Source organism: Ceratotherium simum, chromosome 3 (genome assembly GCF_057802395.1).
Source record: "Ceratotherium simum simum isolate JZ-2026a chromosome 3, ASM5780239v1, whole genome shotgun sequence".
Taxonomy (NCBI): domain Eukaryota; kingdom Metazoa; phylum Chordata; class Mammalia; order Perissodactyla; family Rhinocerotidae; genus Ceratotherium; species Ceratotherium simum.
The window spans coordinates 59,249,941-59,272,109 of NC_141902.1; the positions used below are offsets into that span (position 1 = coordinate 59,249,941).

At 35.7% G+C, this 22,169-nt stretch overlaps 1 protein-coding gene across 8 annotated transcripts in view; it reads right to left on the reverse strand.

The window, feature by feature from the left end:
* DPP8 (dipeptidyl peptidase 8) overlaps positions 1-22,169 on the reverse strand; it is a 55,076-nt gene that overhangs the window by 13,718 nt on the left and 19,189 nt on the right. For all 8 annotated transcript variants that reach the window (XM_087428534.1, XM_087428533.1, XM_087428532.1 and 5 more), the window contains 12 exons: positions 21,208-21,381; positions 20,206-20,374; positions 15,212-15,322; positions 13,858-13,986; positions 12,959-13,020; positions 11,138-11,238; positions 10,263-10,440; positions 9,236-9,395; positions 7,311-7,390; positions 3,922-4,074; positions 3,522-3,657; positions 2,040-2,185 (listed from right to left, as the gene is read on the reverse strand). In XM_087428534.1, the coding sequence (XP_087284660.1) occupies positions 2,040-2,185; positions 3,522-3,657; positions 3,922-4,074; positions 7,311-7,390; positions 9,236-9,395; positions 10,263-10,440; positions 11,138-11,238; positions 12,959-13,020; positions 13,858-13,986; positions 15,212-15,322; positions 20,206-20,374; positions 21,208-21,381 (1,599 nt within the window). The remainder of the gene's footprint in view (positions 1-2,039; positions 2,186-3,521; positions 3,658-3,921; positions 4,075-7,310; positions 7,391-9,235; positions 9,396-10,262; positions 10,441-11,137; positions 11,239-12,958; positions 13,021-13,857; positions 13,987-15,211; positions 15,323-20,205; positions 20,375-21,207; positions 21,382-22,169) is intronic.

Consider the following 22,169-nt stretch of genomic DNA (forward strand, 5'->3'; position numbering starts at 1 on the left):
ATGGAATTGCTGGATCAGATTGTAATTCTGTGTTTAACTTTTTAAAGAACCGCCATATTGCTTTCCATAGCAGCTGCACCATTTTATATTCCCATCAGCAATCGATCAGAGTTTCAGTTTCTCCATATCCTCACCAACATGTTATTTTCCTTTTTTTTTTTGATAATAGCTACCCTAATGGGTGTCAAACGGTATCTCATTGTGGTTTTGATTTGCATTTCCCTAATGACTAGTGATACTGAGTATCTTTTAATGTAGCTTAGACTTTTTAAACTTAATTACTAATATAAAGAGTCCTTTAGTCTTAAAATGTAGATAACCAGCTAGTTTTTATAGTGTATTTTTCATATATCTCATTTTTTTTTTTTTTTTTTTTTTGTGAGGAAGATCAGCCCTGAGCTAACATCCATGCTAATCCTCCTCTTTTTGCTGAGAAAGACCGGCTCTGAGCTAACATCTATTGCCAATCCTGCTCCTTTTTTTTTCCCCCCAAAGCCCCAGTAGATAGTTGTATGTCATAGTTGCACATCCTTCTAGTTGCTGTATGTGGGACGCGGCCTCAGCACGGCTGGAGAAGCGGTGCATCGGTGCGCGCCCAGGATCCGAACCTGGGCCGCCAGTAGCAGAGCGCGCGCACTTAACCGCTAAGCCACGGGGCCGGCCCTCATATATCATTTCTTCATTGGGAAGAAGAAACACCCTTCTTAGCCTTAATATGAAAACAATATAACAAAACGTCTGAGAGTGCCCTGTAATTTTCTGAGAGTGTCCTGTGATTTTCTCTTCAATTTCTTTGTATTAAGCCTTTTTTTTGAGTTTACCAAGACTCGGTTTCAAGTTTTTAACAGACATCTAATTTAACTCTTTTATGGTTTATGTGTAGATGACTATAACATAAAAGCGAATCATGTTTTGTTTTTTTGTAAAACATACTTGATGGCATAGTGATTTAACTTGATATATGATCATCACTGCTGAGATTTTATGGCTTATGTAGTTATTTTACTTTTATTTTATTTTTTGGATGAATTGGCATCTACATACATTTCCAGATACTGAATAACTAGGAATAGAGGATATTTACTGAGTCCAAGAGTTGCATTATAAAAACAGTGTAATTATACTCTAATTTCTTCAAGGGCTCAAAGTAAGATATATACTCAAGGGGCTGGCCTGGTGGCGTAGCGGTTAAGTGCATGCGCTCCACTGCGGCAGCCCAGGGTTCGGATCCCGGGTGCGCACTAGCGCACCACTTGTCAAGCCACGCTGTGGTGGCTTCTCATATAAAGTAGAGGAAGATGGGCACGGATGTGAGCCCAGGGCCAGTCTTCCTCAGCAAAAAGAAGAGGATTGACAGATGTTAGCTCAGGGCTGATCTTCCTCACGAAAAAAAAAAAAAGATATATACTCAAGAATAAATATTTTTAAAAATTACCAATTAACCAATTCACCTACCCAAAATATTTTACTGATAGTCAATAGAATTTACTTAATACTCATATGCTAGTATTTAATCCAGAAAAAGGAAAATCAAGGCATAAACTTCTTACAGGGCTGAGTAGTAGTAAACAGTTGCCTTAACTAGCTGATAAAAGAAAAGATTCTATTCTAGTTTGCTTGAGAGATATAGTCTTAGAATGAAGAGGAAGAATTCATTAGGCTACCAAGGCTTTCTGAATATATATCTATTAAGACTCTTTTTATTTACCAAGACATTTAATTATTTAATTTCATGTCCCAAACAACTTTCTCTACATAGAAAACAACACATTTACCTACTGACGTGAATATTCCATTCCCCATGACAGTTACAGTTCTCATTGTAAATTAAGAAATTGACACTGATTTACAAATTAACCATCTAACAAAACCCAGCTTCCTGAACTCCTAAATTGGATAATTAGAACATAAGCCAGAGTCAATAACAGCGGGGGCCCAACAATGCTCAAATCTTAACTTAAACAATTGTCTAGACATTTAAAACACAACTCACCTAAAAAAATATGTATGTGTATATATATGTACATAAATATGCCCACCTGAGGACCACCATATATGAACAACACAGTGGGGTATTTCTTTCCAGGTTGTAGATCATGAGGTTTGTACAGCATCCCATATAATGTAAATCCAGTAGTACTTTCAAAAGAGAAAATTTCAGGAGGGGTATAGTCAGGAAGAGGACCTGCGGGGAGGTAATATACAGAGTCTGTAAAAGGAGTTCTTACGGGAGCTCTATAATCTGAGAGCAAGGAAAAGATACCATAAACCCACGACCCCACACACAAATAACTAACCATCCCCCTTTCAGACAATAAGCAAGAAATTAAGCAAGAACATTTATCTTTAAAAAAGAAAATCTAGAGGCTGGCCCGGTGGCATAGTGCTTTGGTGGCCCGGGGTTCACGGGCTCGGATACTGGGCGCGAACCTACACACTGCTCATCAAGCCATGCTGTGGCAGCGTCCCATATGCAAAATAGAGGAAGACTGGCACAGATGTTAGCTCAAGCACCATCTTCCTCAAGCAATAAGAGGAAGATTGGCAACAGATGTTAGCTCAGGGCCAATCTTCCTCACCAAAAAAATAAAAGAAAATCTAACCAACATATCAAATTATCTATTCCAGAAGCAGACCCACAGTATTGTGAATAATATTGGAACCTAGGAGGTATTTACGTGCGGAACTATACAAATACTTTGTGCTTGGTTCGGGATAACTTACTGATGGTTAAGCCTTATACCTGACTAGAAACTGGAAGCACAAATTTAATGTAGTCAGTTTAACTTGCTCATGCCAGGGGCTCAATACATTTATTTCTGATCACTAGAGATTATATAAGCCTAACCAGAACCCAGAAAAGAAGAAAGTCATGATCAGTCTCTGGTTTACCAAAGCTATACAGACCTATCCTATGTCTGTGTATACTGCATGATGTTACAGTCTAAGCAGAGACCATCACCATGTTACAAATTCTGCTTGTGGACATTAGAACATACTTATACCCCGTGGTTTTGCACTTAATCCCTTAGCAGATACTAATGAGTGAAAATATTTAACAGGAAAAAGGATTTGGGGATAAAGTGGATCAAAAAATACATAACATTAGTCCATTCTTTATGTTTAAGAAATCAAGCATTTAAAAAACTATATAATTCACAGTGACCCTCACTCCCATACTGAACGAGTGTTCTTTTATTAATATGGCCATTATCTTCAAGTTCATTTGTTTATCTGGAAAATCATCCAAAAGTGTGAATAAATCATTTCTGAGTTGATATCTTTACTATGTTAACCTTATTTTCAAAAAGGCCTTCCAGACCTGCTCCTGCCTAGAGTGGCAGGTAACCCATCTTATTCAGTAGTTGATAGGAGGGGTGGGATCAATCAGGAACCCAGCAGCTCAGGGACAGGCAGTGGTGAGAGATGGGAAGATTCTGTCCAGGAAATATGGACATATGACACAGGTTTAGTGCAAATGTACTAATCCTATTTAAGATGAGGTTCAGGGAAATGAGTACCTGCTGAATCTAAAATGGTGGCCCAAAATTCCTTTGTTTTGCAAGTTGGGTCATCTTCAGGACTTGACAGCTTGTAAAGGGACACGCAGTGTGGATTCTTCTGGTTACTATATTTACTTATAAAGAAGTCACAATGCTAGAGAAAGAAGAAAACAATTACTTTTTCCCTAGGGAAAAGTAAAAAAGGTTATCTGCTGCTATATCTGCACTGATGCTAAAGCAGGAGTATGATAAGAGTCTGATCATTTATGTACATACACAATGTTGCAGTTAAAGCTTTTTAAAATTTTTCCTAAGAGAATCAGACTTCTGCAGGCCAATTTTCACATTACTCGAAGTATTACATGTGCAAACGGTTTTTTATATGACAGGAAATCCTTTTCAAGCAGAGACTTAATACCTGGCTGATACAGCAAGAGTGGGAATAGCCACGATCGGTCAGCCTTGTCACCTCTCCAGGATTTACATAACTGACCACGTACAGGTGATGTTCTAAAGGAGAGTCCTTAGTGCCTTCAAAATATACCAGCTTTCTGACTTCATCAACCTGGATCTGCCAAAATAACAACAAAAAAAATCAGTGCTAGCATGACCTTGGCAAGGCCAGTAATTCAACACCCAATTTTATATAAATCAATCCCCAATTTTAATCCAGAATCATCTTAGTCACCCTTTGACTTATGCCTCTTTTTAAAAATTTTGCCACAAATGTTAATAAACCTGAGTCAGTTTTGTTTATGACTTATAGCTAAGACTAGATCCTGTCCAGACGGAAAAAGGACACCTGAGTTGCACACTATTTCACAGAGTTTCCTATATGGTCAGAATGTGTGCTTTTCTTAAAATACAAGAATTATTTCATTAAAATGACAACACAGGGAAAAAAATACCTATACTGCAGCTTAGGTCAACCACATATACACTTAAAAGAGTCTAATTTTAGCATCCTGTATATTCTTCAGTTAGTGCCGTATTATCTTAGGTAGTACTTTTTTGGTCTTTTGTACAAACTTGCAAAAGTGTTTTACCTATTGGTTGGGAATAATTGAACTCAATCACAGTTTCAATACTGGTATAGTTTATAAATAAGTGTGGATAAGATCCTTTAAGTCTTCATTCAGAACTCAAAAAAACTGCAAGTAAACTCACAGCTGAATTCACTTAATATTCTTCCCAAATTTACAGTAAGATTCTAAATAAATGGCTTTTATTGTCCCTTTTAGAAATCTTCTACCAGACTACTCAAACAATGTTTAATAAAATTAAAATTTTTTTACACAGCAAAGAAAACACAGATACATTTCTAAAAGCAAGCGTTTTTAAATGCCACATTTTCTCCAAGAAGCTTCTTCTTCATCATTAAACATCTTTTAGCATACATGGATACAGAAATAAACACAGTTGAGATTAAGCAGGCCTATATGACATACAGAGAGGATACAAGTGATAGGAAGCCACAGAACAAACATTCATGAAGCTTCACAGGTATGTGTTAATCTGTGCAAAAGGTTAGGACAGGTTCTGCTCTTTTTTAATGTTTTTTTTTTATTATTTCTTTCAATTAAGGTAACACTGGTTTATAACATTATATAAACTTCAGGTGTACATCACTATATTTCAACTTCTATACAGACTACATCTACATCGTGAGATGGAGAAAGCCAAATACCATATGATTTCACTCATGTGGATGATAAAACAACCAACAAACACACAGATATAGAGAAGAGATTGGAGGACTGGTTCTACTCTTGACCTCGCAGCTGGGTGTCAGGCCTTTCAAAATTGAAGTAACTGGTTAATTCCTCACCTCCCCACCCCCGCTATAATGGTTCTTTTTCTTTGTTTCATGTAAACTACTTTATGCAACAGAAGTATCACAATCACCTGAAGGGTTTATTAAACAGATTACTGGGTCCCACCTCCAAAGTTTCTGATTCAGGAGGCCTGGGGTGGGCCCAGGAATTTGCATTTCTAAAAAGTTCCCAGTTGATGCTGATGCTCTGCTGCTGGTCCAGGGACTACGCTTTGAGAACCACTCCTCAACAGTAAGGGGCACATGGGCTTAAAAGTCTCAAAGCTTTACCCAATTACTGCCATTAGAAAGTTTTGCGGGGGAACAAGGTCACTGGCAAAAGTAGGTAAGAGGAGGCCAGCCCTGTGGCCTAGTGGTTAAGTTTGGTGCATTCCACTTTGGCAGCCTGGGTTCGCAGGTTCAGACGCTGGGCGTGGACCTACACCACTTGTCAGCTGGGCTGTGGTGGTGACCCACATACAAAATAGAGGAAGACTGGCACAGATGTTAGCCCAGGGCTAATCTTCCTTAAGCAAAAAGAGGAAAATTGCCAAAAGATGTTAGCTCAGGGCAAATCTTCCTCAGCAAAAAAAAAAAGTAGGGCAGAAAAGGTAACGTAAAAAAAATAAAGGATAGAAGGAAAATAGAAGAGTTAAGAGAGACATAAACATGTCATATAAATAAGCATGACATAAACAAAGAAGAAAATTGATGTACTTAATGGCAAGTAGTAGAAAGACATTTCGGTTGCCCAAATAAGGTTCAGATCTGTATAAATACAATTTCGGGGGTTCCCTCAGTATTATCCAACCATTACACAGCATGAAGTTTACATTAGTGTAATTTTTTGTTGTCAGAACTTAGAATTCCACAAGATTCTTCTCAGGTGACAATAACATCCAAGGTCCCCAAACAGAAAAAAATATATTTGGATATATAACCAGAAGGCCATGTGAGACTTTCAGTGGAAATTAGCCTTTAAAGGTTGCCTGTCTACATGTGTATGGTGATGGATGGTAACCAGTCTTTGGGTGGTGAACATGATGTAATCTACACAGAAATTGAAATATAATGATGTACACCTGAAATTTATATGTTTAAACCAATGTTACATCAAAAAAAAAAGGTCACCTGTGGTATTCTGAAGTTTTTACCAACAAAAACAAACCTGGAATCTGGATCTTCATTCTTTCTCCTTAATCACTTGGGGACTACAAGTGACTTCTATAGTAGCCAGTATACATAATCCTTCAATAAATCTCTGAATCAATTGGAGGAAAGCACAGGCCTTCACTAAATCCTGGTAGCATATATCAACTTAACTGTATGTATCACACATATAAAGGACAGAGTTCTTAGAGATCTCATGGAACTGACCACCTAATTGAAAACTGAAACAAATACAAGGTATTATGAAAGGCCAAAGGAAAACATTTAGAAGTCATTGAATTGCTACAGAAAGCCACATGCTGAGAGTGAAACAGAGGGTGGATTTCCCTCCTTTTCCTTATCAATCTACACTCTGTATAAATGTCCATCATTCCTTGCAGGGGGTGGATGAAACCTTAAATTTGTGAAATAAGATAAAACAAGTGAATGAAAGAGAATCACCACCTCAGAAGTGGTAAATGCAACCTCTAATGTAGAAATAACATGAGTAGTCTATAAGAGATTTAAAAATAATTTTCAAACTATATCCTAACTCACAACTTTTGCTAGACTCAAGAAGTATGGACCAGCCCTTTCCTTATTAAGTAGCAACAAGATATTTGAAAATGGTGACCTTTAGTAACCAGAACACATCTAATACTAGGTGTGTAAAATGGGTGAGATTTATAATTTAAACTAAAATTCTTTCTTTCTAACAACTTGCGTTCTTTTAGGCCCTAACTTAGTATTTTCAAAACACTGGGGTCATATGAAGCTGCACTGATTTTTAGTACTGCATACACACAGCAGACGTTGATAAAACATATCAGTAGAAAAGAACATACATTAGATCCATGCCGGCCAAGAACTTCCCATTCACCACTGGTAATTGCTATCTCCTCTTTGACAGGACACTTGAAATCACCTAAAGATAAATATAGTTCTAATTCAGCACTTTATACCAGACTATAAGTAAATCAAACAAAGAAGAATTTGAATAGACATTTCTCCAAAGAAGATATACAAATGGCTAATAAGCAAATGAAAAGATGCACAATGTTACTAGTCATCAGGGAAATGCAAATCAAAACCACAATGACATACCACTTCACACGCACTAGGACGGCTGTTATTAAAAAAAAAACAGAAAATAACAAGTGTTGGCAAGGATGTGGAAAAACTGGAACCCTTGTGCACTGCTAATGGGAATGTAAAATGGTGCAGCTGCTATGGAAAAGAGTATGGTGGTTCCTCAAAAAATTTAAAATAAAATGACCATATGATCCAGCATTTTACTTCTGGGTATACACCCAAAAGAATTAAAAGCAGGGTCTCAAATAGATATTTGTACACCCATGTTCATAGCAGCGTTATTCACAATAGCCAAAAGGTGGAGGCAACCCAAGTGTCCATGGACAAATGAATGGATAAACAAAATGTGGTATATACTTACAATGGAATATTATTCAGCCTTAAAAAGGAAGGACATTCTGACACATGCTACAACATGGATGAACCTTGATGACATTATGCTAAGTGAAATAAGCCAGTCAAAAAAGGCCAAAATACTGTATGATTCTACTTAAATGAGGTATCTAGAGTAGTCAAATTCACAGAGATAGAGAGTGGTTGCTAGGCGCCGAGAAGGAGGAACGAGGAGTTATTATTTATTTTCCACTAGACTGGGTATTATTTAACGGGTAGTTTCAGTTTTGGAAGATGAAAAGTTTGAGAGAGGGATGGTGGTGATGGTTGCATAACAATATGAATATACTTAATACCACTAAACTCTATACTTAAAAATGGTTAAAATGCTAAATTTTGTTATACATGTTTTACCACAATGTTTAAAAAATGGCTACGTTAAGTTACAAATAGCAGTTAAGTATATAACATAACATCACAAAGTGCCTACTATTCTAAAACAAACTCTATATTATTAAAGTAGAAAACCATAACTCAATTTTAAAAAAACACAGGAGAAGCATTTGATGTACCATTTCACTTTTTCTAGGCTTACACATCCATTCTGTATTACATTTCCCAGAAGGAAAATCATCACTTTTTAAAGAGAAATTAACTTCAGCTGATACAATATTTAATTTCACTTTGGGCAACATAATTATATCAATCTCAAGAGCTTTAACTATAAATTAACTTCAGTGTAGACGCAGACAGTATAAAAAAATCTAGTATATAATAATATCTAATAACTATGTAATGTTTTAAAAATAGCTTTTTTAATCTAAAAGGATATGGGCTCACTTTAAACAAACTAAAAATTAGTCAAGGCAAAAGTAGCAAGTAAAAATAAGTAATCTCACTACCCATAGATTACCCACTATTAAAGATTTTATTTATTTACTTTTTTCCCCCCAAAGCCCCAGTAGATAGTTGTATGTCATAGCTGCACATCCCTCCAGTTGCTGCACGTGGGACACGGCCTCAGCATGGCTGGAGAAGCGGCGCGTCGGTGCGCGCCCAGGATCCGAACCCGGGCTGCCAGCAGTGGAGCTCGCGCACCCAACCGCTAAGCCACGGGGCCGGCCCAGACTACCCACTATTAATAGTTTATTATATACCTATCAAGATCTTTGACTTATGTTTTTACACATGCGTGTATTTATATTTTAGTTTAACTTATGTACTAAGTTTAATAAAGCAAGTATTAATGCTTATAAAGTACACAAAAGAGACATTAAACTATCCTGCCCCTCCCATCTTCTGCCCCCAACATTTTTTCTTTTTTAAATAAAAAAGGATTTCTTACTTGGGGCAGGCAGCCCACCACTGGATCGTTTATATTTGCTCTCCTTTAAAATGGATGTGATTTTATATAAATGACGGAAACCTGTTTTGCATTCAGAGGCAAAAATAAATTCAATTTCATCTTCATGACTTTGGGGAAAAACATGAAAGATGTCATGGATCTGTAAAATGAATAGTTTAATTTACTACACACATTAATGAAAATACATCAACAATTCAATTAAACTAGAGAAAGAAGACTTACTTGATAAACGTATTCTGAAATATAAATAACTGTCAGTGCTAGGGGGTATGGTATATTTACAATTATAGATTTTGCCTGGGCCTTTCAGATTTATCTTACTTTAGTCAAAGACTTCATCCACTGAAAAATAAATGTTTCCAAACAGAGAAAAAAGAAAAATATATGACCAAAAGCTTTTTCTTACCATTTCTGTAATCCTTTGAAACATGCCATGAGGTCTGTTTAATGATATAAATCTTATTACAGAAATGAGGAGGAAAAAATTTTTTTACTTTTCTTTTCCAAAGAGAAATATTCTAACAGTTGAAGAGAAAACAGATGTTCATCTGATTTAGGTGAATGATATGAAGCATATGCCCAGTCAGAGAGTTAGCTGGTTTTATTTATTTTGTATCTTTTTTTCACTAAATTGGAAAATGCAAAACTCAGTCCAAAATTGGTATATTTTGGTATAGTTTGCCAACTCAAAAGAGAAAGTCCTTTCTAGACAGGATCCTTAGGGTCCTCTCAGAGGCACTGATGAGGCTGTGTTTTCAGTATCTGATGTGTCCAGGAACAGGGGCAAATCTGCAGCCAGGGAGATGCAATTTCAATAGCATCTACTTTCTATCTACACACCATTCCATTCTAGAACCATCATTCCAATTTGAAATGTTCGAACTAAGCAAATAACGTTCATGGTTACTTTGAACTTAAAAAATTCATTTAAATAGTTTGCTATAAAACTTCATTTGCTTTAGCATTTTGAGAAAATATTTAACCAAGTAAAGGAAAACACGCATACGTTTATCCAGATGTCTGTTGTTTCTTCATAGATAATTAGTGGCGTCACACAGTCAGGCACTGACTCAATGAGTCTCTGTCTTTCCATGGCATCATCTTCTACTGGGATAAATAATTCAGGTGAGATCAAGACTATCTGTAGCCGAGTTTGGGAGCGATCTAGTAGGATGGACCAAGCACTATTTAAACAAATAAAAGAAAAGCACCAAAAATAAAGCAAGCTCTCAGAAAATAAACATTCCCCTGCTCTCTCCCCCCACCAGTACCCATCAGTTATTTCTATAATCACAATGAAAGAATTGCTTTAGTATATGTTAAATTATCACTTACAAATGGCTAATTAAAAGTATTAGCTTACTCTACACTTATTTTTAAAAGTTAGGCTTGAATAGAGTTTTTAAAAGTGGTTTTCTTTACATTTCCAAAACCATAGATGGCCTTTGAAATTGTTTTCTCCCTTTAGTGTCAACAAATGCCAGCCTTGTAAAACTCCTGTTGTCTACATTAGACACAGGAACTATATGTAATCATCTTCATATAAGGCTCTACAAATATTTCTACTTAAATTATACAATAAAAAAAATACACTTACATGTGAGCCTTAAAGTAATACAATTTAACCACAAATAACACTATGAAACCATGACTGGCTAAGTAACAGACAAAATTAAAATGCAATGTTCCTATGCTTATAGGATTATATAGGAAATCCACAAGTCCACTTAGTTCCGGAAAAATTCTTTGTGCAGAAATAACTACACTGCAAATTTACAAGTGAAGGTAGCTCCAACTGAAAGGTAAACCTAACAGCATAGACATTTCTAAAGTTCTGGATCCTAAATTATTTGTAAAGAAGTGACAATTTAACATACGCACTATTTTCCCTCTGGAGTCCATCCAGCTCTGGCAATATATTCAACTCCTTCAAAGAGAATCTCAAAAGGCTGAATTAGTTCTTTATCTATGACATCTATTATCTATTAAAAAAGAAAAAAGGAATCTAGTTATAGAAGACTTAGATAAATAACTAGCTTAACTAGTCTACTTAAATCATTATCTTTAACAGCATGATACTTTTTCAGACTCAGGTATTTAAAAAAGCACATAGGATATAGCAAAACCAGCCGTACGTTGTGGGTTATCTATTCTGGTGTTTTTTATGCCTAAAAAAGTTCTAACCACAAGAATTAGTACAGTCTAAAAGTCTTTCCCTATGAGTTTATACTAATAGAACTCTTGATAATAACTGGTAAAAGCAAGTTTTAATTACTTTAGACTCTAGTATTTAAGAAAAATAATAGTCCCTAGTTCCCTATATTTTAGACTAAAATATTATTTGTGTAATATGTAAGTGAAATGGCCTCGAGGAAGCAAACTTTTTTTCTTTAAAAGTCTAGCTGCCACAATTAAAAAGATAAACTTAAAAACAATGGGCAAAGGATCTGAATAGATAGTTCTCCAAAAGGATATACAAACGGCCAATACGCACACGAAAAGATGTTCAATATCGTTAGCTATCAGGAAAATATAAATCAAAACCACAATGAGATACAACTTCAAACCCACTAGGATGTCTATAATAAATAAGATGAACAATAACAAGTGTTGATGAGGATGTGGAGAAATTGTAAACCTTATACACTGTTGGTGGGAACATAAAACAGTTCAGCCACTTTTGAAAACAAGCAATTCCTCAAAAGGTTAAACACAGAGTTATCACATGACCCAATGATTTCACTCCTAGGTATCTAACCAGGAGAATAAAAATGTATGCCCACACAAAAACTTGTACACACACATTCATGGTAGCATTATTCATAATAGCCAAAAAGTGGAAACAACCCAAATGTCACATATAACTGACGGGTGGATAAATAAAATATAGTATATCCATACAATAGAATATTATTAGGCAATAAAAAGTAACGAAGTGCTGATACACGGCGCAGCATGGATGGAGCCTGAAAACATGATGCTAAGTGAAACAAACCAGACTAGAAACTGTATGATTCCATTTATATAAAATGTCCAGAATAGGCAAATCTATACACAGAAAGTATATCAGTGGTTGCCCAGGGCTGGGGGTATGGGGAGGTTGGGGGGTAACAATTAAGAGATGAGGGATTTCTTTTTGGGGTGATGAAAATGTTCTAAAATTGACTGTGTTGATGGTTGCACATCTCTGAATATACTAAAAGCCATTTTAAACTCTGAATAAGCAAATTGTATTGTATGTGAATTATATCTCAATAAAGCTGCTGAAAAATAAATCTAGCAGAGAAGACTGCTTTCTAATTAATCTTGTGTGCATTCAGCTTATAAGCATTTGACTGTCCAAATGGAAAGAAGCAGTACAAGAGCAATGTGGGATATTTAATCTACCATAGACAAATATCCAACACAGAAGGTAACCCACCAGTCAATAACCTTATTCTTTTAATATTGATCTGAAGAATTAACAAAGGCAAAGAGGAAAAAATATTGGAAAGGAGTGGTAAATATGCATATCCCCATATTCCCATCTTGGGAACCAGTGGAAAGTTTTCAAAGTAGAAAATCAGGTCAGCCTGAAATCATGATCCACAGATATCTCAGCAAGTTCAACAAGTCCAAAAAATAAGGTGTATCTAAGATCTCTACTAGACTGACTAGACTAGTCAACTGACACAAAATGTCAACTCAACATTTTATACTTACCCTTCCTTCAGCATCAATCATTATTTCCGACATCTTAAAAGTGACTTTTGGATTTGCCGTGCCTTTAAAAAGAGACACAAGTGAATAGTAACAAATATCCAAAATTATTCAAACTAATTTTGCCAGATCAATCCTCTTTACACTTTAGTTAAGTCAGGAATATTGTATAGAGTCAGGGCTTTATTGCATAAGAATCTTAGAACTCCATCTCAAATTCATATATATATCTTTTTTTTTTGGAGAGGAAGATTAGCCCTTAGCTAACATCCATTGCCAATCCTCCTCTTTTTCCTGAGGAACATTGGCCCTGAGCTAACATCTGTGCCCATCTTTCCCCATTTTATATGTGGGATGCCTGCCACAGAATGGCTTGATAGGCGGTGCATAGGTCCGCGCCCAGGATCTCAACCCAACCCGCAAACCCCCGGCCCGCTGAAGCGAAGCGCGTGAACCCAATTACTACGCCACTGGGCTGGCTCCTCAAATGCATAATTTTTAATATGGCTATCAAAAAAAAGAGCCTGAAAAATATCAATAGTCAGTATGAAATAAAGAAGAGAAATTCTGTATCACTTTACAATTGAAATGCTGTAAAGAGCAAAATGGGGAAAAAAATTACTAATTTAAGAACATAATCCTTTAAAAATCTTTATTTCCTAGCAAAGACACTTTTTTATTCATTCCTTGAAATAATCAGTTTTTTGTACTTCCTCATCTTTGAAAATAATTAAAAAAGATCAGCCTGTAATTAAAAAATCTACTTCAGTGACACTTAATGAACAAGCCATCCTTACTAAGGCTGCAAATGACCAGTGTTGACCATACCTTTGATGAGTGCAGAGAGAATCTTGTTTGGAAAGCAGAAATGACTGAACATAAATGTCAATGGAATATAGTACCTGTTTTAGGATAACGGAATGAATCTGCCCTCCTTGTTTCCAACATAGGAGATGTAACGTGAATAATTTCCACCTCAGATTCATCATTTTCTTCATAAAGAATTCTAAGAATCTTGCTGCCACTAGGAGCTTAAAAGGAATTTAAATATTGAAAATTTAGAAGAATTATTCCAGAAAGTGATCATAACTGACCATTCCCCCTAGTATCATATTTCCCATAGTGAAAAGTAATTTATGTGTAAAATATGTTGCCTTTTATGTATGAAAATATCACTAGTCTTTGCAGTAGTAAGGTGAGTTACTGCTAAGCCACTTTGGTTAAAGGTTACTCCTTTCGGAGGGCAAAAATTGAAGAAAATTATGTACATATACATATTTAAAACAGGGGAAACACACTTGTGAAGGACTTCTGTCCTTGCTTAACTTAAAAAGCATTCCTTGTTGAAAAATGAATTATTTAATTACATTTATAATATTTCCTATAACAAAATAAATGCTATTTAAATAGAGCCCCCCCTTTTTTTTTTAATAGTTTCTCTGATTCAAGTCAAAATCTTGTTCTAACAAATACAGTTATGGCGAAACATTTTACATATTAAAATGTCCAAATCTAAGACATGGCTTAAAAATAAATACTTTGCATGGCCCCTTAGAGAAGTGTTCAGAATGCTAGCTGCAATCCATTAGTAGGTCAGGAAATCTATTAATGGGTCATAACTAGCATTTAAAAAATACACCAAACAGAAAATATACAATATCAGAGTGCATTACACATAAGGATAAGTATTGCTTCACGAAATTTGTTTTCAGTTTTATGTGTACAGTATATGTACAACGTATTAGGCTAGAATGTAAAGCAAATTGTTAACCGGATCATGGTCAAAAAGTCTGAAAGCCACTGCTTTAGAGAGCTGTTTCTCAGGCAGTAAAATATTTGTGAATTCACCAGGAAAAAGGAGGATTTGTGCCCTTTTTTCTGGTCCATCCATACACTAATTTGGTCACCTGTTCATGCAGACTCTGTAGTCAATCCTACGTTTTTATAGCAACTCATTAAGGTACGGTATTTTTTATTTTGCCACCAATGTCACCAACAACATTACCAAGACTAGCTTCTAGAAGAAAAACTGGCAAGGGGAGTTGAAGGACCAAGGCACTGAAACACAATAAAATTGTTTTTATTAGAATTCATTATGGTGGGATATAGCCTGTATATTGTAAATAACTACTGGGAGGATCCCATCTTCATCACTTCAGAGTCTACTATTCAGAATTTAGAATATGTTCAGTTAAGTAATTGGTAGTTCAATCTCATAATACTTTAATTGACCTATATTATTTTGAATGCTCTTACTTGTTTCAGCTTCTGGACACCACCAATAGCCAGAATATCTATCAAATTCTTCTTGAAGCACAAAGGTAGCAACTCCAGCTGATCTGGGATCCTCTTCCATGTTGGCTAGCTCTAGACAAACATAAAAGGCAAAATTATCACAGGAAGTTCTCTATCTTTTTATAGGTACAAAGCAGAACGACTCAACTTATTTTGAAAGGTAGCTGTAATATAGTGGTGAACTCTGGAGCCAAATGGACTGAATTCAAAGCTGGACTCCATCATTCACTAACCGACTGACCTTGGGCAAATCAGCCAATCTCATTCCACTGCAGGTCCTATTTGTAAATGAGAATAAGAACGTACCTTATAAGATTGTTATGAGAATTAAATGAGTTAATGCACATAAAGCACTTAGAACAAAGCCTGAACCATAGGACATGCTCCATAAATGTTAGTTATTATTTTCCCATTTAGCTAGGATCATGGAAAAAAGAATACACGTGAAGGGTCATGGTGACTTGGAACTCTCCTACACAGAGAAGTCATCTTTAGACCTAGAATGGGCCTTACAGATCATGTAATTCACCATTCTTCCTGCCTCTCCTTCCTCCCATTCAACAAGAGCAGCTCAGCCTTTATCTATTTTACACTTAGATTTCCAGGAAATATCTGAAGGGAAGGAACTCTTGCTCTAAAAACAAAAACCAAAAAACCACAAAGCCATAATTATGTAAGATTTCATGACATGGGGAAATGTTTAAAATATACTTGAATTAAAAAAAAGCATATTACTAAACGGCATGTACACTGTGATTCCATTTATAAAAATGTTATACAAATATATATTTAAAAAAGTGCTGGGATATAAACCAAAATGTGGTTCTCTCCAAATAGTAAGCCTATAGATAAGCTTTTTTTAAAAATTGCTTTATAATATATAAAATTTTTAGTATACTATTCATTTTTGAAAAATGCATATGCTTGTATAACCACACCCTGTCAAGACACAGAATATTTCCAACACTCCAGAATGTTTTCTCATGTCCCTTCTCAGTCAATGTCCATTCCCACCCCAGAAGCAACCACTGATCTGCTTTGTATCACCATAGGTGAGTTTTGCCTATTCTAGAATTTCATATAAATGAAATCATACAGTATATACTTTGTCTGCTTTTTGAGATTCATCAATGTTGTTACATGTATCAGTAATTCATTCCTGTTTATTGCTGAGTGGTATTCCAGTGTATGCCACAGTGCTTTTATCCTGTTAATGGACATCTGGGCTGCTTCCAGTTTTTGGCTATTATGATTAAAGATGCTATGATCATTCTTTTATAAGAATCTTTGTGGATGTAGTATGTTTTCATTTCTCTAGAAAAAAGACATAGGAGTGGAATGGCTGGGTAGTATGATAAATACATGTTTAACTTTATAAGAAACTGCCCCACAGTTTTCCAAAGTATTTGTATTATCATATATATACTCTTACTAGCAACATATGCAAGTTCCTCTCCAACATTTAGTGTTCTTAATCTTTTTCACTTTGGCCAGTCTGATCAGTGTGTAGGAATATCTCATAGTGATTTTAATTTTATAGGCAAGTTTCAATGTATTATTTTCGCTTATCCGTATTTTCCATATATTGTCTGAAACAAATGTGCAGTATGGACCAATAATCCCTTACCCAAAAATTGAGTCCAGAAGTGTTTGGAACTCAGAATTTGGGGGATTATTCATATATTATACATCTACCATATAATTACGTAACATCTCCAACAGGGAAATCAAATACCCTATAATCAAATACACAATACTCATGCAGCAAACTTATGAATAAGCACACTAAATAGGATTAAGATTATAAATATCTTTAGGTCAGTTCAGGTCAGGTTTTGCCACCAAATGAGTTTTAGCACCAAGCTAATGAAAACTAAGCTCAGTTTTCATTTTAAATTTTGGAATGAATGATATAGCCAAAACCAGTTCTCAGTTTTCTTGGATCTTTCAACTATCCCAAAGTTATACCCCCCATACCGTTTTATATTTTGTTCTCCTTTAGACGTGAGAATATGCACCACTCATTTGTATCTCCCTATACTTATTCCAGACCTCAATTACTAAGAGTTATTTATTAAATGAATAAACAATATCATCTTGTTCTCCCACTAAGATATGTCATTTGAGAGTAGAGGCTTGCATTATATTACTTTTAAATTCCTCTATCCTACTAGGCAGAGAATAAACACATGCACATGCTGACTGACTAAACCCATCTAAAAGCAGACTTTTACTTGGAAATCTATTGTGAATAAATGGAATAAGAGTGATGATGCTCACTCTCTACCTTTCTATCTAAACAAACATTTACATAGCACTTACTATGTTTTAGACACTGCTCTAAACACTTCACAAATATTAACTCATTAAAACCTCATAACTCTATAATGACATGCTATTAACCTTTTTTACAGATATGGAAACAAAGAGATAGGTTAAATAACTTACTCAAAAGTCACAAAGCTAAAAAAACGGTAGATCTGGGACTCAAAGCCAGACAGTCTGGTTCTAAATTATATTTTTAACTACTACACTAGCCCCGAAAATAATAAATATACCACATACTACACACACAGAAAAAATTAACAAAAACACTACTATAGCATCCTGCAGGGTTTCAGTGCTTTCTATTTTAAATTCTGCCAGTCTTCATAACAATCCTGAATGGAAAACAATTCTAGAGAATAAAAAAGTAAACTAAAAAATGCCTTAATTCTAACAGTTATTGTCAGAGCTTTGCAGTCCTAGCCTCAAGCATAATAACTAGTTCATAGTGACTGTTCAATGTTTGTTGAAAGCATGAACAAATGGCTAGGATTTCCGACCCAGATTTATTAACCACCAACCTAATCTTTCTACCGTCATTGGTAGCTATTCTGATTCTCTGACTCCAAAACGAGACCCATTAAACATCAAAACATGTACTTTTTACTTAAAATTTTCCCTACTCCATCCCCTTTTCTCTATCCTATGCTCTAGTTTTAGACCATAAAACCTAGATAATTCCAACATTTAAGCTTTGGTGTCCCAGTCTCCAGTCTTGTGCTTCTCAAATATAACTTTCACAGAGTAACTAGAATAATTTATCTACAATATGACTCTGACCACACCACTTAACTGCTAAAAAATTTTCAATGGAGGGGCCGGCCCAGTGGCACAGCAGTTAAGTGCGGGCACTCCGCTGTGGTGGCCCAGGGTTTGCAGGTTTGGATCCTGGGCGCGCACTGACTCAGCGCTTGTCAAGCCATGCTGTGGTGGCGTCCCATATAAAAAGTAGAGGAAGATGGGCACAGATGTTAGCCCAGGGCCAATCTTCCTCAGCAAAAAGAGGATTGGCATCGGATGTTAGCTCAGGGCGAATCTTCCTCACATACACACACACACACACACACACAAAATTTTCAATGGAGCCCTACATCACGATAAAGACCATGTTCATTCATGTGAGATACTACCCTTGTCCTGGCTCTTCTTATCTGCCAGCCTTATCTTTCCCTACTTCGTGACTCATACCTTATGCTTTAGGACCATCAGACTGCTTCTAATTCTTTATACACATCACGGTACCTTCTGCATCAAGACCTTTCTCATGAAGTCTCCTCGCCTTGAGTGTAGTGGCTAATGTGTAGTCATATTTCAGATCAGTTTAGGTGTCACCTCTTCCGGGAAGCCTTTCCTGACCACTACCCCTCACTGGTACTTCTCTAACACCCTATGGTTACTTATCATTCCGTTTTGTTGTTATTTGTTTACACAGTTTCCTTGAGGGACAGGACTATGTCTTCTTCAATTCTTAGTTCCTGCCACATTGCCTGGCACACAGGAACTTAATGTATTTTCGTTGGTTGACTAGTTAGAACAGATTCCTTGACTCCTAATTCAGTGCTCTTTCTATCACTGTAACTTGTTCAGGAAAAGGCTTCTTCTACAACACTGATTATCCTAATGACAAAAAAATGTCTGCTGTCAATACACTATTGTATTCTAAAATAATTTATTAAGGAAGATGCCCAATAAGGGCCAGCCCGGTGGCCCAGGCGGCTAAGTGTGTGCGCTCCGCTGCGACGGCCCGGGGTTCACCGGTTCGGAGGCCGGGTGCGCACCAATGCACTGCTTGGCAAGCCACGCTGTGGCGGCGTCCCATGTAAAGCGGAGGAAGATGGGCACGGATGTTGGCCCAGGGCCAGTCTTCCTCAGCAAAAAAAGAGGAGGATTGGCAGATGTTAGCACAGTGCTGATCTTCCTAACAAAAAAAAAAAAAAAAAAAAAGGAAGATGCCCAATAAATCAGCTCTGTGAATATTAGATTAAGCAAAAGTTGGACAAATTAATTTTTAGAATGATCATCCTTCATTATAGAGTTTAATCTTAAGCTCTGTTTCATGTGTTCAAAGAAAAAGCAATACACCATTTCCCATCTTTCATGTGTATGAAAGCTTTAGAGAAAGACATCCACATCTTCTCTGTGCTGAGTAGTGCTTAGTATTATGACAGTCACTTCAATAAAAACTAAATATTTCCACAATACATACAGTTCTACAAAGAACTGTTTTTCCCATTACGATAAAATAACTAAGTAGGCTTGCCAAAAAGGGGAGATAAATTTTCAGATAGCTCTTATAATGTGTATTAGGTTTTTCTGTTTGTTTTAATTTTTAATTAAAATTTTATTTTAATGAGAACAGTTTTGAGGAAATTCTGGCAGTCATCTTAGGCTAAAAGAATAATCATGTCAGAGGTACTATTGTTGTGCTGCCTGAAAATGAATATTAAAACAAGGCAGGATTATACAGATGATACATACCACTTATCCTCTGTACTTGTTTTTTAATTTTAAAGATTTGAATTTAAAATATAAAGATCACCCAGCTTGCTTCAATTTCAAAATGTAAGCACAAGCAAATTAAACTTTAAAAACACTTTTCAGGAAAGTAGATTTGAAGAACTATGCGTTACCATTGTGCACATAGGTGAGCCTCCTTTCTTCTCTGGTTACAATGTTGGATATCCAAATATCATTGCTATGTATAAAAGCAATCCAGTCTGGATCAGCCGGGCATAATTTTGGATCCATCCGAATGTTGGGACAACTAGTCTCCACTAAATTGGGCCGTAAGGGTTGTTGCTAGTAAAGTAAACAACATTTTAAGGCAAGTATCAGGCTGATACATACATATTCATTTGCCAGCACCCTTCTTATAAAATGAACAATGATTCCAAGTAAAATGTCAACTATGATAATTGCTCCCCAGAAAAATATACTTCCATACTTCCATATGCCTTAACTTATAAGGAAGGACTCATTTTTTCTTACTATAATTAGAAAGCTAAGGGTAACAGTAGAGGAAATAAAGACAATATAATAGCACTTCATAAGTTTTGTTGCCCAAACCTGTTTAATAGAGTAATTATTGTTTGTTAAATACTTTTATTAAACACGTATTTATTGAATGTTTTATTTAATAAATATTTCAAATTAATTTTACCAATATAAAACAGTTTGCTCATAAAAATGTAATGAGAACCAGGATCATCACAATCCTATCAAAAGAATAGTTCTAATAGCACATAAAGAATTGCCTGGAATAAAACCAAACATTAAAACCATTTATAAAGATGAATCAAGCTTTTAAGGGAACCAAAATGTATTGTCTTATAACAACACTGTCTTCCAAAATACCCCTCAGTGCTGAGAAAATGGGCATTGATGTCCTTTACTATATCTTCCTATACAGCAAGTGCTTTTGTTTTAGCATTTTAAAAATTGTATGTCACTGGAAAAATTATTAACTCTTAAAATTAGAAATTAATACCCATATTTCTTGTTTTCTTTACTACTAAATTTCTTAGTTGGTAGGTAAACAGAATTTTCTGGTTTGTTTAATTACCTTTCTGATTTGGGTGCAAATAATCTTTAAGACCCAAAAAGAGATTTAACAACTAATAACACCAACTTACAGTAAATCCTTGTGGTCCTCCATCTTTTACGTGATAAATTCCACTACCAGCTTGAAATAGAAATGTTCCACTTCCTTGGTGATAATCATAAGAAGCAATTCCAACTGTACCAATGCGTTTTCTTTCTCTTAATAGTTCTTCTTCTCGAGAATACATTCCATAGTCCAGTGTTGCCTAATACAAAAGGAAAGAGAAGTCACCTATTCCAGTCTTTTGAAAGCTTGCTTTTTGCTTTTAGTACTAAATCCTAGCATCTCCAATACTATTGAGTCTACATTTTGAGTGACCTCAAAATTTGCCAGCAACTTTGAGCAGATTAATTTCAGGAAGTCTGCTGAAAGACTTCTTGGTAAAAGGTCTCTAGGTGATTACTGCATACATTAGAGAATAAGAATTAAGTCTCATCACTTTGGCTTGGCAATCAAGATCTCCTACAACCCAAATGTAATTTAGTAGTTTTACATGCAATTAAAAGCACAGACTTTGGAGTCAAGTGGTTTGAATCTAGGCTTTGACCCTCACTAGAATTCTGACTTTGGCCAAGTAGCTTAATTTCTTCAAAAGCAGTTTTCCTCACTTTCAAAACACTAATAAATCATTTACTTCAGCTTTGTGAAGATTAACCTAGATAAAAATATGTAAAATGTTTATGGCACAATGACTAGCATAGAGTAAGTTTTCAAATATCAGCTGCCATTAGTACCTTCCCACTACATCTACTCATATTCCTCTAATAAAACCCTAGGTCTGGCTGGTCACATCACTGACTTAAAACCCAATATGTGATGCTCTGCCTTTTAGCCTCTGTCTGTTCCATTTTCCCCCCTTGAAAGGCTATTTTCTTTCTATCCATCCAAGTTTTACTGATATCCTCAAACCTTAGTTCTAATTCAACCTTTGGCAGGAAAGTTTCCTGATCCACTATGGTGTACTCATTTACACTCATATATACTCATTTAGCT